We start from the raw sequence: 18,745 nt of genomic DNA on the forward strand, positions 1-18,745 counted from the left end.
CAAAGCTGAGGTGGTATAGGGAGGATTATGCCCCCCAAGGTGTTGGGAAAAATGTTTCAACATTTGTTCTTGCTATATCTCTTTGTAAATATTCTTTTATAATATCTCCTTGTAAAAGATGCCTATTTTTCAATCTTTAGAATGTTTTAATATTTCTTGTTATCTCAAGTAGTCAATGATTTGTTTGATTTATTCTGATTTTCAGAGTCAGGAATGGGTTACCACATTCTATCCTAAATTATTTTTCTTGTAATTCTTTCCTCCAGACTTTGATTTCATTTTTTTCTCTTTCATAATTTCTTCTAGGTACTTATATAGTCCTTGTGGAAAATCCATTTTTTACACTGGAGTCTCTGTTTCTAATTGTTGTGGAGTTATTCTCTCCTTCTAGGTTGAACTTTTAGGTATCTCTGGATTTACAATAATTCTTGGTAGTTGCCAATGTCTTTTTCACTTTACTCATTTCTCCCAAGCTTAGTTCTTAAATTGAAGCTTTGTGCCGGGACAAGACTCCACTCTGTGGTAGTCTTGAGAGGGAGGGTTAACTCTGCTTGGTCTTGACATGGGTGGTAACCTGAGTTGCTCTGCTGAGGAACTCCCAGGGTTAGGCTCCCTCGTATCTCTGAACTTCAGAGTACTTCATTTTCATGGCCTTCTATGGTAATGCCACACAGAGTTCTAGGGACCTTGGAGCCCCAGGGCCAGAAGTGTCCTGATCCCAGCACTGAAGTGCAGTACCAGTTGTTGCTGCTTCTGATGGCTTCCAGGGTCCAAGCTATGGGTTTCTGACTCCCCCTGAGGTTTTCTCTTAGGAGCCTTCCCTTTATGCCATCCAGACACAGAGCCTTAAAGTCTATAGGTGTCTCCAGGCTTTCACTGGGTTGCTTTTGGAAACTGCTGTCTGATTTGTCTGGGATGACACTGACTTTTCTGACAAGCTTCTTTCCCATTGCCATTGGGTTTCTGATGGATTTTTTTGTTTGCAGTTCCAGCATGAAGTTACTTACTTTATTTTCTCATTGAATTTATTGATCATTATTCAATCAGGTGTTATTTTTAAGTTTCTGCTGGGGTAGATATTGTAGTACCTGGGCTTCCTGTCTCCATTCAGACAGCCATCTTCCCTGATCCATTTTATTAGATTGGCATAACCAAGGGGAACCTACCACCTCTTGAAGTAGCCTATTCTATTTTTTGATAGCTCTGATTGTTAAGAAGTTTCTCATATCAAATCTAAATTTGCCTCCTTGCAACCATCACCAATTACTCCTCGTCTTGCCCTCTAGGCCCAAACAAAACCAATCTAATCCTTATACATAACCTTTCAGATACTTGAAGACAGCTATCATGTGCCTCAAATCACCTCTTCTTCAGGCTAATCATACCCTGTTCCTTCAACCAGTCCTCATTTGACATAGAATCAAGGCCCTTCATCACCCTGTTTGTCCTCCTGTGGACACTCCAGTTTATCGTCGTCCTTCTTAAATCATGATTTCCAGAATTAAACACAATACCACAAATAACAACTGATCAAGGCAGAATACAGTTCCCTATTCCTAGAAGCTGTGCCCTTCTTAATGTAGCCCAAGGTCACATGAGCTTTGGTAGGTGCTATAACATGTGGTTCAGTTCTATTGCTTATAATCCATTAAAATTCCCAAGAGTCATACCAAACCAAACATCACTGAAACAGGTCTTCTCTCTAAAAAAACTTAGACACCTTTCCCAGTTAACAAATGGAAGTCCACACACACGTACATACCCCTTATGGAGCCATTGTCATCTCAACCTTCAGAGTCATGCAGTTCTTGTCCATATGTACTATCACCCTACATAGATTCTCCAGGAAGCATCAAAGTAAGTCTTGATTGAGCACTGGAATCAAGCCCATGAGCTCCTGCACTTGAAATAGGTATTTCTCAGGTTTAGGGAGTGCACTAACTTTTCTAAGGAGGGGCAGCAGCAGTGCAGAAGTAAGTTGAAGGAGTGGCAAGTAGGAATGGGAAAAGTTCCCAAAGAAAAAGCTTTAGGGTCCCAATCACAAAACAAATGTCATCCCAGTCTACACTGTCCAGGTCTAACCAACCGTCTTGTCTGCTTGCTCTGAAAATATTTATCATCTATCTGAGGTGACTGCTCATTTTGGTGAGTACTATACCTGTCCATACCTGGAGATGGGGCAAGGCAAGGCCAGCTAGGTAGCACAGTGGATAGAGCGCCTGGGCCTGGAGTCAGGAAGACTCATCTTCCTGAATTCAAATCTGGCCTCAGACACTTACTTCCTAGCTATGTGACCCTGGACAAGTCACTTAACCCTGTTTGACTCGGTTTCCTCGTCTGTAAAAATGAGCTGAAGAAGAAAATGTCAAACCACTCTAGAATCTTTGCAAAGAAGATCCTAAATGGGGTCATGAAGAGTAGGACATGACTGAAAAGAAAGGGTAAACCAGTGAGCATGGTTGTCCCTTCTCCCATCTGTGCATCATACTTTGGCCTGAATTTTTCTTATTCTGTCATTCTTCTACTCGAAATATCTCTTCATTGTCTACTCTCTTGTCTATACTGGTGATGCAAAGTTGGACTTTGCACTATGCATGTTTGGCATAGTGTTCCCTTCCTTCTCACATGACTCCATTTGACATATAAACACTCCTGCAGGTTCTGAAAAGTGGGATCACAATGAAAGGATCTGTCATGGATACTGAGCATGAGCCTCTTTTAGATTACAATTTGTTAAAAACAAGATCTGGGTCCTTTTTCACTTTTGTAGCCCCTGAACCTAAAAAAAATCCTTGACACATTGTAGATGCTTAGACACAACTGGTGCAAAATGTGTTGAGTTAGCCATTTTCTCAATCCTCTTCATAAAGGTAATAATATGATATCAAATTATAATAGCACCTACTCACAATAACATGAGAATGTATGTACAGCCCTTTGCAAACATTAAATCACTACATGAATGGGAGTTATTATAAAGTCACTATAATAAAAATTAACATAAAGTTTTCAGGCTTTCCCTATATTAACTAAAGCTTCTATTTCATGATTTTACAATAAATTTCGCCTATTTATATAATTTCAGACATTAGCCCTTTTGGAAGAAGAAGAAGACATAAACCAAATCACAGATTATTTCTCCTATGAACACTTCTATGTCATTTACTGTAAATTCTGGGAACTGGACAGTGATCATGACCTCTACATCAACCAAACCGATCTATCGAGATATAATGACCAGGGTAAGTTGTTTTGCTCATCTTATCTTATCTTATCTTACATTTTAGTACCTGTGCTGCCAAAATAAGCACAGGATTTTTGGTTCTGAAGATGAAGACCACACATTCCATTGTTTAGAATATCCATTTTTTTTATGGAAAAAAATCTAATGAATTGGCTATTTTAGAATAGAAAATATTAAAGAGGTGAGATTATTTTGTTCATAGTTTATTTTTAATGTGCTGATTTTAGTGGGGGGTTTTCATCAATGTCACTTTCCAATAATGCTTTTCCCCTGGAACCCTTATTTATGTATTTATCTGTTTAGCTGTTTGTTTATTTATCTGTTTATTCATTCGTTTGCTTATTTTGGGGTGAGGCAATTGGGGTTAAGTGACTTGCCCAGGGTCACACAGCTAGTGTCAAGTATCTCAAGTCACATTTGAACTGAGGTCCTCCTGACTTCAGGGACAGTGTTCTATTCACTGCGCCACCTAGCTGCCTGAAACCCTAATTTATAATAGGGAAACATTTAAGCAACAAACCTACCCATCAAACATATCTAACAGCATTCTCCAACTGCATGCAGTCTACTCTGGACCTAGTCATTGTGTTATTCTAAATTCTAGTTTCTTTTAGTGTTCTTAAAAATGTTTTATTGATGCTTTTTAAGATATCATTGTTGTATGACCCTGGGCAAGTCACTTAACCCCCATTGCCCTGGGGGGGGGGGGGAAAGATATCATTGTTGCTTCATAATATCTTCCCAACCCTCAATAGAAACTTCTATTGTTACAGAAAGGTATAATTAAGCAAAACATTCCAAAACTCTGGCCATGTCTGACAACATGTGCTTCACTCCATACCTATAGTCTACCACATCTCTACCAAGAAGAGAGATGCTCCCTCTTAAGGCCTCTAGAGTTAAGAGTGATCATTACATTGAACAGAGTTCTGATATCTTCTGTTAGTGGGGTTTTTAACTCCCTATCATTGTGCTTATTATCCTCTTGGTTTTGTTTTCTTTGATCTGTATTCGTTCATATGTGTCTCCCCAAGGTTCTCTCAATTCCTCAGTTGTTTCCTATTGTCCGCATTGTTTCCCATGCCACAGTAATAGGTCCTTACATATTCCACAGTTTTTTGAGCTGTTCCATCATTGGTAGCGCCTACTTTGTTGCCAAGGGTTTTTATTCCTTCTTCTCTAGGAACACTGTGGTAAATATGGCAATTTCCCCCCTTTTCTTTGTTCTCCTTATTGTATATGGCCAACAGAGATGAATCCAAGTGTAACATTTTAGTCCCCTTTTCAGTGTGATTCCAAACTGTTTTCCAGAATGATGTGACCAGTTTACAGTTCTGCTAACAGTACCCTAGAGTATTTATCTTCCTGCAGTTACTCTGACATGGACTGTTTATGTCTTTTATTATCTTTGCCAATTTGATGTGTTTTAGTAAAACTTCAGTTATTTTAATTTGTGTTCATCTTATTAGTGATTTACAGCATTTTTTCATGCTTGTTGCTAGTTTACATTTCTTCTTTTGAAAATTGTTTATAACAATTTACACAGAAACAGCAATATTGTAAAGATAAGCAACTGTGAAAGACTTAGTAACTCTGATTAATACAGTAATCCATCACAATTCCAAAGGACTCATGATGAAAAATTCTATCCCACCTACAGATAGAAAACTGATACACTCAGAATGAAGATTTAAGCTTATTTTTTCTCTGTCTTTTTGTCATTATTGTTGGGTTTTGGTTATTATTATGGTGTTGTTGTTGCTTTGTTTTATTTTTCTAGAACATGGTTAAAGCAGAAATTAGTTCTGCATGTCTTCATATTTGTAATGGGTTTTATATTTCTTGCCTTCTCAATGGATGGGAGAGGGAATAGGGAGGGGAGAAATCTGGAAATGAAAAGAAAAGAAAATTGAAAAAGGTTACTATAATAGTATAATAATTTACTACTTTCTTGTATGTCTACTCTATTCTACTGAGCCACCTTTCTATTTCTTATCCAGTACCAGATAGTTTTGATAATTACTGCCTTGTAATATAGTTTAAGATCTGATACTGCTAAACTGCCTTCCTTTACATTTTTATTCATTAATTCCTTTTATATTCTTTATCTTTTGTTCTTACAAATAAATTTTGTTATTCTTTTTTCTAGCTCAATAAAATAATTTTGGTAGTTTAATTAGAGTGGCATTAAATAAGTAGATTTGTTTAGGTAGAATTATCATTTTTATTATATTCCATATGCTTTTCAATGTCTGTCCAAGGACCCATACTATTACATTCCTGCCCATTTAACTCCTAGAAAAATAATGTTTCAGGGCAGCTAGGTGGTGCAGTGGATAAAGCACCAGCCCTGGATTCAGAAGGGCCTGAGTTCAAATCCGACCTCAGACACTTGACACTTACTAGCTGTGTGACCCTGGGCAAGTCACTTAACCCCCATTGCCCCACCAAAAAAAAAAAAAAAACAAACGAAAAATAATGTTTCTGACTTGTATGCTTTCTCTTATTAAAGAACAAAAATTAAATCACAAGTATATTTCCCTTAGGAATCAAAAGACCTAGAACTAAACTTATTGTCCATATAGTGCCAATGTGCTCAGTTATGAAACCTGAACACATCTATTTCTTCTTTCTTTAGATGGCCTTCTGTTTTGTCTTTAAATGCCTTAACTTGCATTGTTTTAATGTCATATCAAGTCCTTTTGGAAATAGGTAGGGTAAAAATCCTGCATAACTATAATATGAACTGCCTTTTTTTGGCTCATTCATGACTATTGATATTTCAAGAAAGAACTTTAGTGAAAAATATTTCATCAAATTTTACATACTAAAGAATGGGAAAAAACTATTCTTTTTACCAATGGGTTCATTATTACTAGGTGACAGAGTTAATAATTAGCTGTTTGACAAGTTCCTTTGTGTATTCCTTAACATAAATATTGGTATATATCCCAGTATTACTGCAATCACAATATACACATCCCTACCTTCTTCAGTCTTTCCAGTTTTCCATGATGATGTTTTGATCTTTAAATGAAGATCTTCGATTAGGAGTTGAATCGGAGTCATAGGAGAGAATGGGCTTATAACTCTACTCATGTTCTCATTAAAAATGATTGTCGGGGCAGCTAGGTGGCGCAGTGGATAAAGCACCGGCCCTGAATTCAGGAGTACCTGAGTTCAAATCCGGCCTCAGACACTTGACATGTACTAGCTGTGTGAACCTGGGCAAGTCACTTAACCCCCATAGTCCCGCAAAAAAAAAAAAAAAGTCAAAAAAAAAAAAGAATGATTGTCAGGGTTTAACTGGAAGCTTTTACTAGGAACACAGAAGTGCTACAGTCTATCTACAGTGTTTTCACAATTTACGATTCTGTATCAAAACGAAAATAGATTTATAAAAATTGTGGATTATAAAGAATGTTTCTAATTCTATTCTTCATTCATTTTCAGCATCATCAAATAGGATTATTGAAAGAATATTTTCTGGAGCAGTGACAAGGTAAAAAAATGCCTCAGGGATTTCATTAAGCACTTTACAAATTCTTGTTGACTGAACCATAACTTTGGGGCTAAATAAAGTGGCAGTAGTCAGAACTGTAGGAGCCATTTAATAGCCACAGTGCCATGTTATGAGGAAAGGTATCCCACTTCTTTTCTTAACAGTATTTTCCAAGAGAGGATAATGGGTTGCATTTCTTTTGGTTTCTTTAAACATGGTAAGCATTCAATTTTTTTAAGTTTTATGGGGAATTTTCATTATTCTTAGTTTTGAGTCTGTTTGCTCTCTATATTTCCTTCCCTACCTGACTTATTTTATCTGTTACATGTGAAATAAAAGAATTTTTTAATTCATCAAAGAAAAAGCATCACTTAAATAGTTAACTGCTAATAATGGAGCAAGGACCACATTATAACAGGTTCATTACATGATAACCATGCCTCAATTCATGTCCAAAAACATTTATCATAAAAACCTAATGAAAACAGGTATCCTCTAATATATGCTTTAGTTCTACCCAGGGTTCAATCAGCCAACAATTGACAGGTATTTATTAAGTGCCTATTCTGTGCTAAACACCATACTAGGGCCTGAGAACACAAAGTGAAGTAGTTCCTGTTCTCAAGCTTACATTTTATAAGACAATAATGTAGGAGGAAACAACATGTACAGGTAACACAATGTAGAAACTATATGCAAAACAAAAACAAGAACAATTGTTGGGGGGAACATACTTGCATCTGGAAGAATCAGAAAAGGCTTCATATAGTAGGTGAGCTTAGCTTTTAAGGAAGCTGGATTTTTAAGAGGCAGAGGTGACAAGGAAATACTCTCTGACTGGGAGGCTGCTATTGCAAAGGCACACAGGGGGGAGATGGTATGCCATGTGTAAAGAACTAAAAAGATCAGTTTAACTTTACACATAATGTTAGGTGACATGGAATAGAACTAGAAAAGTAGGTTGGGACCAAGTTATGGCTTTAAATGCTAAACAGAAGAGTTTATAACTAATAGAGGGTCGCTTTCTATCATATCAGATTCTTCATGACCCCATTTGGTGTCATCTTGGAAAAGATACTGAAGTGGTTTGCCATTTCTTTCTCCAGCTCATTTACAAAAGAGGAAACTGAGACAAAGAGGGTGAAGTGACTTGCCCAGGGTCACAGAGCTAGGAAGTGTCTAAGGCCAGATACCTGGCACTCCATCCACTGTGCCACATAGCTCCCTCACAAACTACCTTGTACTTAACCATTTTGTATATATTTCTATTTATTAACTTTATATTTGGGGGGAATTTTTTTTCAGTCAAAAAACAAGCATTTATTAAGCACCTACTATAAACCAGGCCTTATACTGGGAACTGGGAACACAAAGACTATGATGAAATAGTCCATGCCTTCAAGAAGCCTCCACTCTGGGCTGTATGTATTTTTACAAACATTGTCTCTCCCATTAGAATGTAAACTCATCATGAGTAGAAATTGTTTATTTTTACTTATATCCCCAGTGCCTAGCAGTGCTTAATATATACTTGTTGGTTGATAGAAACTAGGTCTGAATATGTAGACTTGGTCATCTTTAGCATAAAGATGAGAATTAAACACACGTAAACTGATGAGGTCCCTGTTAGTTTAGAGAACAAAAAGGAAAGGGTGCACAGTAAAGATTTATGATATGAATGATAATCCAGCAAAGAAGGCCAAAGAGTAAACAGATAGGAGTGAGGAGAACAAAGAGCATTGCCATGAAAATCCAGGGAAGAGAGAGTATCCAGCAGAGTTCTGCTTTAAACAGAAAGAAAAGGGGGGCAGCTAGGTGACACAGTGGATAAAGTACCGGCCCTGGATTCAGGAGGACCTGAGTTCAAATCCAGCCTCAGATACTTGACACTTACTAGCTGTGTGACCCTGGGCAAGTCTCTTAACCCCCACTGCCCTACCAAAAAAACAAAACAATAAACAGGAAGAAAAGTAGCTCTTCTGAAAGGGGCCATAACAAACATTGTTACTCCTTATTTTCTATTCTTAGTTATCTTTGTGGCTTGCTTGTCAATCTCCTCCTAAACTTCTCCATTTTTGAAACTCTAGAACCATTACTCTTCACAACTTCAGAAAGACATGAGAGTCTGGTTAACTACAGTGGCCTAATCTTCCCTTTGGAATATTTAAAGAGCTGTAGTTATGGTCAGCCTCTTTCTAAGCCAATTCACTTGAGTCTTTTCCATAAATAATCTTTGTTAACAAGGAACACTAGGTAAGAAAGTATGAAGAGATCAGTACTGACCCAACCCCATTACTCAAATTCAGTTTTTTAAAAATGTATTCACACAGGGTGGCTAGGTGGTGCAGTGGATAAAGCACCGGCCCTGGACTCAGGAGTTCCTGAGTTCAAATCCGGCCTCAGACACTTGACACTTACTAGCTGTGTGACCTTGGGCAAGTCACTTAACCCCAATTGCCCTGCAAAAAAACAAAACAAAACAAAAATGTATTCACAGAATCTGAGTTAAAAGCTATTTTCATTTACCCCACCTATACTTACTTGAACAAGAATTCCTTCTACAACATGGATGACAAGTGGCCATTCAGCCCCTACTTGAAATCTCTGGTAAGAGAGAACCAAATTATTTGAGGTAGCCCATTCTAATATAGACAGCTTTATTAAATATCCTTGTAACCTATGGCCCAAGGCCCCCACTCATATAGACCAGCTCCAGTTCTAGGGACTCACCTCAAGGTCATTTTCTTTCTTTGGCTTGCTGCCTCCACTTGTTACTATAGGGAAATTTCTAAATATAATGTACAGCTTAATTCTGACTGCATTTCCCCAGATGTGGCTAACAGAGTACCTTGATACTAGCATTCAAAGTACCAAGTGCATATTGAGTAAAGCAGCCTTTATTTCACTCCAAAGAAAATGCAGAAGAAAGAAAAAAGAGAAGGAAGGAAGGAAGGAAGGAAGGAAGGAAGGAAGGAAGGAAGGAAGGAAGGAAGGAAGGAAGGAAGGAAGGAAGGAAATAGTGGTCCATTCTGTATACCATTTGACTCTAAAATAAAGACTCATTTTTTTTTTAGAATTTAACATTTGCAGAAGCCTATGAGTTTTAATTTCTCAGTCTTAGTAAATAGATTAAGCCATTCATTAGAACACTAACTTAAATATCCATTTTGCTGATTTTAAGTGTTCCTGAAATAAAATTACAAACCTTTCATAGAAAAATGTTACTGTGATTTCTGAATGTCATGCCACTGAATTTATCTAAGATATTGCCTTGAAAATTTTGCTTACATATCATTTTTAGGGGGAATGTTGTACAAAAAGAAGGAAGAATGAGCTATGCAGATTTTGTATGGTTTCTGATCTCTGAAGAGGATAAAAGAAATCTGACAAGGTATGATTTCTAAGTTTACCTTTCTGTGCTTCTTACTTCTATGCTACTTTACTGTACTTAACAGTTTTAGAGTTGAAGCATGCTGAAGCACTGTATTTTGAAGTTACTTAAAAGAAACAATAAAACAATATATGGCAACCTAGATAGGACATAATTTTATAGTATTTGATTACCCATTCCAGTAAGAAACTAATCAAAGGAGTTTAAAAATAATTCTGCAGAGAGCCATTCACTTATACAAGCAATTGGGTATGAAAGAATGAAAAAGCATTTGTAAATTAATTACTTTATGCTAAGCACTCCGCTAAGGATACAAGTACCAAGTGAGACAGTTCTTACCTTCAAGGAACTTATAAGAGGAAGCAAAACATTTAAGAGAATGTGGCGATAGAGGGATGGTTTGGTTTGGGGTGTCAGAGGATGGTGGTAGGGGACCTAATTGGCATAGTCTTTGCATTAGCAATGTCAATACTGTTTTGATTACAGTTCCAGATCTGGAAAGGGGTGGGGAGGGTTGTGTTAGGAGAGATGGCAAAATTTAGTAGTCTAGTGGATGCAGAGACTGGGAATGTAGATAGCCCAAGATAATGGTCCAAGGGGACTGTGAATCACAGCTGGGGCTAGATAGATAGAGGAGGCCACGTGAGGAATTCACCAGTGAGAACCACCTGGGCCCCAGCGTGAGATGGTTGAGTCTCCCAGGAAGGCACAGCATCAGGCAGGGCAAATGGCAAAGTCTAGTGGCCCAGAGATAGTGCAAATGACAAGAAAGTGGCTGGGCTGGAAACAGAGTAATGTATAATGCAGGGGCAGTTAGGTGGTGCAGTGGATAGAGCACCGGCCCTGGATTCAGGAGGACCTGAGTTCAAATCCAGCCTCAGACACTTGACGTGTACTAGCTGTGTGACGCTGGGCAAGTCACTTAATCCTCATTGCCCTGTGCCCCCCGCACGAAAAAAAAAAATGTACAATGCAGATTTTTTTTCTTTTACAATGTATGTAGATACTATTTTTGCCTGTATTATGTAAAAACAAAACATAATTTTAAACATCTTTAGGAATGATATCCTCTAAAGGCCAGAAGATGTCATTATTCCATGAAAGTAGACCTTTTCCTCTACAAAAACATGTATATTAGTTACTCTTATACCTATTATTCTCAACTAGAAATGAGGGGAAGGCTTTAAAACATTTATGCTTCCAAATTTGTAGTAGAAATTTAAAACCTTTTAAATTGACAATTACATAAAACTGAATAATATACTTTGTAATGTTGTCTTTTAATTTACTCTTTTTTAAAAAGCTAAATTAAGTTGCTTTTCACTTATATGACTCTGAAATAATTGTTTTTCCTATGGAACATTGTCCCTTATTTAAAGATTCCCAGTCCCTGTATTATAATTTTTTTAACTATATACATTGATAATAAGCAAAGATGGCTATTTTAAAATCTAATACTATATGTTGGAAGCCTTTATTTTTAATATAGGACAATTTGCTCGTATCACAAGACAAAATAGTGTGGTTAAAGAATTGAATAGTGCAGAAACATAAATAAATGAATAAAGGATACTGAATACTTCAGATACTGATGCTATAAAGTCGTATACTTCATATTACAAAAAAGTAATGTTTCTTTATTTACTAGCATTGAATATTGGTTCCGCTGCATGGATTTGGATGGGGATGGTGTGCTCTCCATGTATGAACTTGAATATTTCTATGAAGAACAGTGTGAAAGAATGGAAGCAATGGGCATTGAACCATTGCCATTCCATGACTTGCTCTGCCAGATGCTTGACCTGGTGAAGCCAGAACTTGACGGTAATACTGATTTATTGTACACCCTGCCCATCTATGGTTATGACTATTATTAATACTTGATGTTGTATGATCTTTTAGAGTTTCCCAGTGCTTTACATACATTGTTGCATTTAAGCTTTACAATATCACTAAGAGGCAGATATATAAATATTAGTATCATTGCTTTGAAGATAAGGAAACTGGGGCTCAGAAAAGCTAAATCACAGGTTTAGGTTTACACAAGGGTATAAAGATCCAAATTCATGTTTTGTGATTTTGAACCTATCATTCTTTCTACCACACCAAACTTTACAGAATGCATGTGTTGAGTGGCATAAACCAAAACAACGCTAAACTCACCAAATTCTTCCTTAAAGTATAAGTTTTATTGAGAGCAGAGGTCTTTCGTGTGTTCTTTACCAAAGTTAGCATTTCTAATACAATGTAAGTATTAACTAAATCATTTAAAACAAATCTTCTGTAGGGAAAAAATGGTTTTTATGATATTAAAACATGTACATATTGTGTTTAAAAAGGATAAAATTTTTTTCACTTGAGCTTTTGGTGAAATTACAGACTTTGCTTTTTATGCAGGCAAAATAACTCTCAGAGACCTGAAGAGGTGCAGAATGGCTCATATTTTTTATGACACTTTCTTTAATCTGGAGAAATACCTGGACCATGAACAGAGAGATCCCTTTGCAGTGCAAAAGGTATCAATTAATTTAATATTATTACACCCAGCAATAAATGCTATAAGATCCTAGGACCATATATTTAGAGCTGGAAAGTACCTAGAAGTCCCATTATATAATTTAACTTTGCCCTCAAAAAACCTATATTCTTTTTTAAAATAATTTTTATTTTTCTTATTCTGAACTTGACTACATACCCACAAGAGCAGGAGAAGAGGACTATGTGTAAAACTGAAATTTTCTTACATACAATTTGAATGTTTAAAATATACATATAATAAATTCAACACATTAGTTTCAAAATTATCCTGAGAAGCTGCTTCTTAAAAGAAGCAGCAAATCAACATATAGATTGAAAGCATACATGAAGCATTTGGTCAAATAGATGGAGGCAGAAGGTCCAAGTAAAATATCTCTCATGACTACAAGCCCACATATGTTTAAGTTAACCCTAAGATGAAGCTGCTTCAAAAAAAGGTTTGGGAAAAGTGTCCTTCATAATATTTTGTCCATCTAGGCAACAACTCATCATACAGAAATTGAAGCTAGGGGAAATAACTTGTCTGTGATCACACAACTGGTAACTGACAAAGGCACAAAATTAGATACTTATTCGGTATTCTTTCCATTACACCATATATCTAAAAAACCAAATCACTACCCTAAGTGTCACTGAATTCTGACATATATATATATATATATGTAACACTTTTGTGAATGCTAAAAATAGCTACATATAGATATTAATCTGGAGATTCATTTTTATGTCCAGGTAATGAGCATCCTCCATAATTAAAAAGAATTATGAAAAAATTAAGTCAGTTTGTGAAAATAACTCAGCATGTTCAAGTACCACATTAGGACATCATTGTGGCATGGAGGTAACCATGGGTTCTTAGAGGGAATACTGGTAGAATGAATTCTTTGGCAATTTCTAGCACACTAGAAAAGGTTTGAGTGTGAATGGGACAGAATATGTCTACTGTCCCAGGAAAAGCTATGGATTCAAGACAGAGAAGCTCATCATTAGAAAGTTGGCCACCAAAGAGGATGTTTTTGGTTTTGTGGCCACAGCAATCCATGAAATTCCAAATGTAAAACATTCAGTCCTTTTTTAACTACCTCTTTCTACAATGTCAAGGTAACAGAAAAGGGGAAAGAGGGTGCGAAGAATAAGTTTTTAGACTCCATGTAAACATGCAATCTTTTTCCAACAATCAACAAATTTACACACTCCTGGAGGAAGAGAACCACATGTTTAATACATATCCCAGTTATAAATGAAGCTAAAAGACATAAAAATGTTGGAACCACATGGAAAGGTAGCTTAGAGATTCTCATCAAAATTTTAAATAAAAAAGTTTAGAGTTGGTTTTGTTCTGTACTTAAAATGGAACAAAATGATCACTTGATGAAAAACTTGCTCATCACCTTATAGTACTCATAATAATTATAAAGAAACTAAATCAAACTGCTTATCAATATAATGTGTGAATATTTATTGCCAAGGAAGAAGAACTTGAGGAATTCTATGAAGACTCTAAGTTGTCAAAGAAAATATTAAATTAACAAAAAGACTAAAGATAAGACAACATAATATAAATCAAAGCATTACCAACCCAACTTATTAAAACAACCTGTTATATGAACAGACAGTTCTTAAAAGAATTGTAATCTATTAACAACTATGTGAAAGAATGCACCAAATCACTAATAAGATAAATGCAGATTAAAATAACCTGGAGAATTTTTTCCTTTTTCTATTGTGAATTTAACAATCAACATATATTTCAGAATACAGAAAAGAACAAGGGGTTTGTTAGACCCTATGAATTTTCACGTACATGTACATTTGCTTTTTTAAGAATCATGCTTGACATTTGTTAATGTAGCCTAAAATCACATTAGGTTTTTTTGGTTATCACCATTACTAAAACCCCATAAGCCCTTTTTACATGAACTATCATCTAGCCAAATCTCAACCATTCTTTACCTGTACAGTAGTTTGCGGGTGGGAGGTCCAAACCTCAGATGTAGGATTTTACATTTATTAAATATAATCTTACTAGATTTAACTAATTGTTCCAATCTGTTGAGATCTTTTTGGTTCCCAATTCTGTCATCCAATGTAATCAATATCCTCATCTCCCAGTTTTGTGAAATCTTCAGATTTGATAAGCATGCTATAAATCTTTATCCAAGTGAATTAAAAGCCCTTCAGTATTAAATTTACTCCATTAAATCAATCACTATTCCTTGACACTTCTAGACCTACCTAACTAGACTTCTACCCCACCCACAATTCTCCATCTTAATTTTGGTAGATCTGATATCATTGAACAACCTATACTTTGTGTGACTCTAGCCAAAACTGGATTAAAGGTGATTAAAAACTTTCATTTAGTCAATATAATTCTTGTACTTGTAATTCAGTACTTTGATGGATCCATGATCTCATTGATATATGGTGCTCCCTCCAAAGATCTGAATTACGGTCTATCCAAACTTTCTCATCCTTTGAGATTCTTACACACATTCTCCCATAAATTTTCCACAGGTTATCAAATCCATACACTGGGAACCTTCTTCTAAATCTCTTGACTTTGAATGGATCTATATAGTTCACAGGCTGTTAATGGGTTATATCCCTAGCTCTTCAATATGACCAACTCCATTTCCATTCATACACTTCTGATCTTATCTCTACAAAGCTTCTTCTTCACAGTTCTTCATTGTCAATATTTTGAAACCTACTCTCATCTGTCATGTACCTTTCCATTATTCTTTGAGTGACCTTCACCATTAATCCTTTAGAAACCTTGGTTTTCTATCACTTTTTAGCCATACAAAATACTAGAATTATACAGATGTTTTAAAAAGATGAGCTTTGTTTCAGGAAGGAGCCTGGAGTCATGAAAAATAACTCTCTTTGTCTATTCTTTGACCTACATAGCTGTAAGGATGCAGACAACCTTTAAAATTAACATTTTTCAGGTTTATTTGGTGAACTTCAAGGAAGATTATTGCCAGTCTAACAATTGTCATCCTCATTAAAGGCTTTACTTCACCACTGCATTGCCAACATTTGGGCATTTAGTTTTCCAATACACTCATAACCCAAGAGCCTTACAAAAACTGTTGAATAACTTCCAGTGATTTTGAGAAATTACTTATAAGGAAATGTTGCAGTTGGTGAGAAACACCACACACTTCTACTGTCATGGTTTGGTGAGAAGTATTTTATTCTTTTTCCAGTCTCTTTATTTGTGTAATTCAGTGTCTTCAAGATTTGCTTTCTCTTAGCTGAGGAACAAAAGGGCAACCAATCAGAAGGTGGAACTGATAAGTATTTTTTCTGATGTAAGAAGAACATGTCTAACATACACATGTTGAAGTTAAACTTATTTCGATGGATAATTTTTAATTCTAAAACACATTGTATTCCAATATGTATTTTATTTTTTGTCACGTATACTTCGTCTAAAACTTATTTTGTTTCTTTTTTCTCTTTTCTTTTTAATCAGGATGTTGAGAATGATAACCCCGAACCTTCTGATTGGGACAGATATGCTGCTGAGGAATATGAAATTCTTGTTGCAGAGGAATCTGCTAATGAGCAATTACAAGAAGGGTAGGTGGGAATCTCTCTACATTTCAGAATTTTTTCAGCTATTTCTCCTGTGACATCATGACAACACCAATTAGCTGTGGCCTTGTAGAGATGCAGGGCATACAGAGTGTTTGGGGAGGCTCTCTGGATGGCAAGAACGTAGGTAGTGAAATGAAGTCAAGAAGCATTTATTAAGTACCTCCTCTGTGCAGCATGGCTGGACTTGTCTGAAGTAGTGGGCCCTGCATTACCTTTTAGAAACCCAACCAGAATCCGAGGTTACCCCCAATACTAACATTAAGAATCCCTTCCCACCCTTCCCTACCCCTGAAGCTCATACCAATCCTCTGTCCATACTAAAAAATGTTGGTACAAATATTATGAACTTAGATTCATAGAGCAACAAAAAACATTCATCCTTCTCTGCGCTAATTAGGTTTTATGATTGTGTCAGAACAACATAAATACTCTGGAAATCTCCATTGTACCATTAACAAATTCCCTGTGGGTTTAGGTCATTTCCTAGGTCTTCTCCCTAACGTTATCTCCCTTCTACCACATCTCTGTCTTCTTGGTAAAGTCATATGCATGTTGTCTCCCCACTTATACTATGAACTCTGAATGCAGGGGTTGTTTTGTTGCCCTTTTTGTATCTCCAGCATTTAGCAAAGTTCCTGGCACATAGTAAGCCCTTAAGAAATGCCTATGGCCTTGACTTACTGTAGTACTTAAACTCTCCAGGCACTCAATTCACTACATAATTTGTTTTATCTTATCTGAACTGGGACCTCAGTGCTACATAGTAATCCTTTTATTCTTTCCTGATTAATTCTCTATTGCATTACCCACAGTAGCTCTTCCATTACCTCCTCTTGGATGCCCCTTCCCTTTGACTCTCTCCTGGGCCGTTTTTTTCTATATTCTCTTTCTTGGTGATTGTTTGTTCTCACGGGTTCATCTCCATACAAATTATATACTTTCTCTTCATATATATAGGTATATGTGTGTGTATATGTATATAATCATTTGTAGAATATAGAATTCTGTGTGTATGCATAGCAGCTAAGTGGTGCAGTGGACAGAGCACATAGCCTGGAGTCAGAAAGATCTGAGTTCAAATCTAACCTAAGAAACTTCCTAGCTGGGTAATGCTGAGCAAGTCACTTAACCCTGTGTTTGCTTCAGCTTCCTCATCCGTAAAATAGGTTGAAGAGGAAATGGCAAAACACTCTAGTATCTTTGTCAAGAAAACCCCAAATTGGGTCACAAAGAATTGGACACAGCTGAAAGGACTGAAGAACAATATACGTGTATATATGTATGCACATGTATATGTGTGTATACCCCTAATAATTTTCCAGACATCTCAGCCCAGATCACCAAATTCCTGCTAGAAAACAGGATGTTTCCTAAATACTTCAAATTCAACTCATTATCTTATCCCCTAAACCTACCTCCTCCAGATTTCCTTATTTCTGTTAAGGGCACTATCACCCATCCTTCTGGTTGTCAACCTCTATGATATCTAGTTCTTTGCTCTTCTTCATGCTGCATAGCCATTCAGTTGACAGTCAGCGCATCTGTCTCCACAACATAATCTGTCCTCTTCTCTCCACTCAGTCACCACCCTAATTCATCTTTCACCTCTATTTTTGTAAAAGCCTATGTAGTTTCCCATTTTCTAGTCTCTCCCTTTCCCATTCCATCCTCCACATAGCTGACAAATTTTTTATTATTAAAACACAAGTCTGACCATTTTAAACCCTTGTTCAAGAGGTTCCCAATGGCTCCTTATTATCTGTAGGCTAAAATATGAATGCTTTTAAAGATTATTACAATCTGCCTCCCTTCTCTCTTTCCAGACTTATTTCTCATTCATTTTCCATTCCAAAAAAACTGATATACATGCTTTCCCCCAAACTAACTAGTTCATCTTTGCCCAGGCTGTCCCCCAGGTCAGAAATGCACTTCCTCCTGACCTCCACCACCTCTTAGAATGCTTCACTACCTTCATTTCTCAGTTCAGTCGTTGCCAGTAAATTTTGCCTTAGTCAACAAGTATTTGATCACCTTCTTCCTATGTGCCAGCTACTGTGCTAAAGATACAAATACAAAGAATGAAGCACTCCCTACTCACACTGAAACTCACATTCAAATGGGGGAAAAAACAAATGGGTATAAAAATACGTAAACTAAATATAAAATTCAAAATGCAAATGAGTGCAAAGTAGTTAAATATGACAAATGAATATAAAAATATAATAACCTAAACATAAAGTAAAAAGTGCAAATATATACAACAAATAGATATAAAATATATAGTCTAAAGTCAAAAATGAAAATATATACAAAGTAGTTAAATACAAGGTAGTTTGGGAGGGAGAGCACAAATAAATGGAAGAACCAGAAAAGGCTTCATGCAGAAGATGGCATTTGAGCTACTTCTTAAATTCTATGAAGAAAATTACTCTGAAGTAGAGATGAGAAGAGAGTACATTCC

At 36.3% G+C, this 18,745-nt stretch overlaps 1 protein-coding gene across 2 annotated transcripts in view; it reads left to right on the forward strand.

Annotated features, from left to right (window-relative positions):
- Positions 1–18,745, forward strand: part of PPP2R3A (protein phosphatase 2 regulatory subunit B''alpha) — a 201,869-nt gene that overhangs the window by 162,696 nt on the left and 20,428 nt on the right. For both annotated transcript variants that reach the window (XM_043999189.1, XM_043999190.1), the window contains 6 exons: positions 3,086–3,242; positions 6,698–6,746; positions 10,048–10,137; positions 11,786–11,961; positions 12,535–12,653; positions 16,160–16,266. In XM_043999189.1, coding sequence (XP_043855124.1) covers positions 3,086–3,242; positions 6,698–6,746; positions 10,048–10,137; positions 11,786–11,961; positions 12,535–12,653; positions 16,160–16,266 — 698 coding nt within the window. The remainder of the gene's footprint in view (positions 1–3,085; positions 3,243–6,697; positions 6,747–10,047; positions 10,138–11,785; positions 11,962–12,534; positions 12,654–16,159; positions 16,267–18,745) is intronic.

This window comes from Dromiciops gliroides, chromosome 3 (assembly GCF_019393635.1).
Source record: "Dromiciops gliroides isolate mDroGli1 chromosome 3, mDroGli1.pri, whole genome shotgun sequence".
NCBI classification, from domain to species: Eukaryota; Metazoa; Chordata; class Mammalia; order Microbiotheria; family Microbiotheriidae; genus Dromiciops; species Dromiciops gliroides.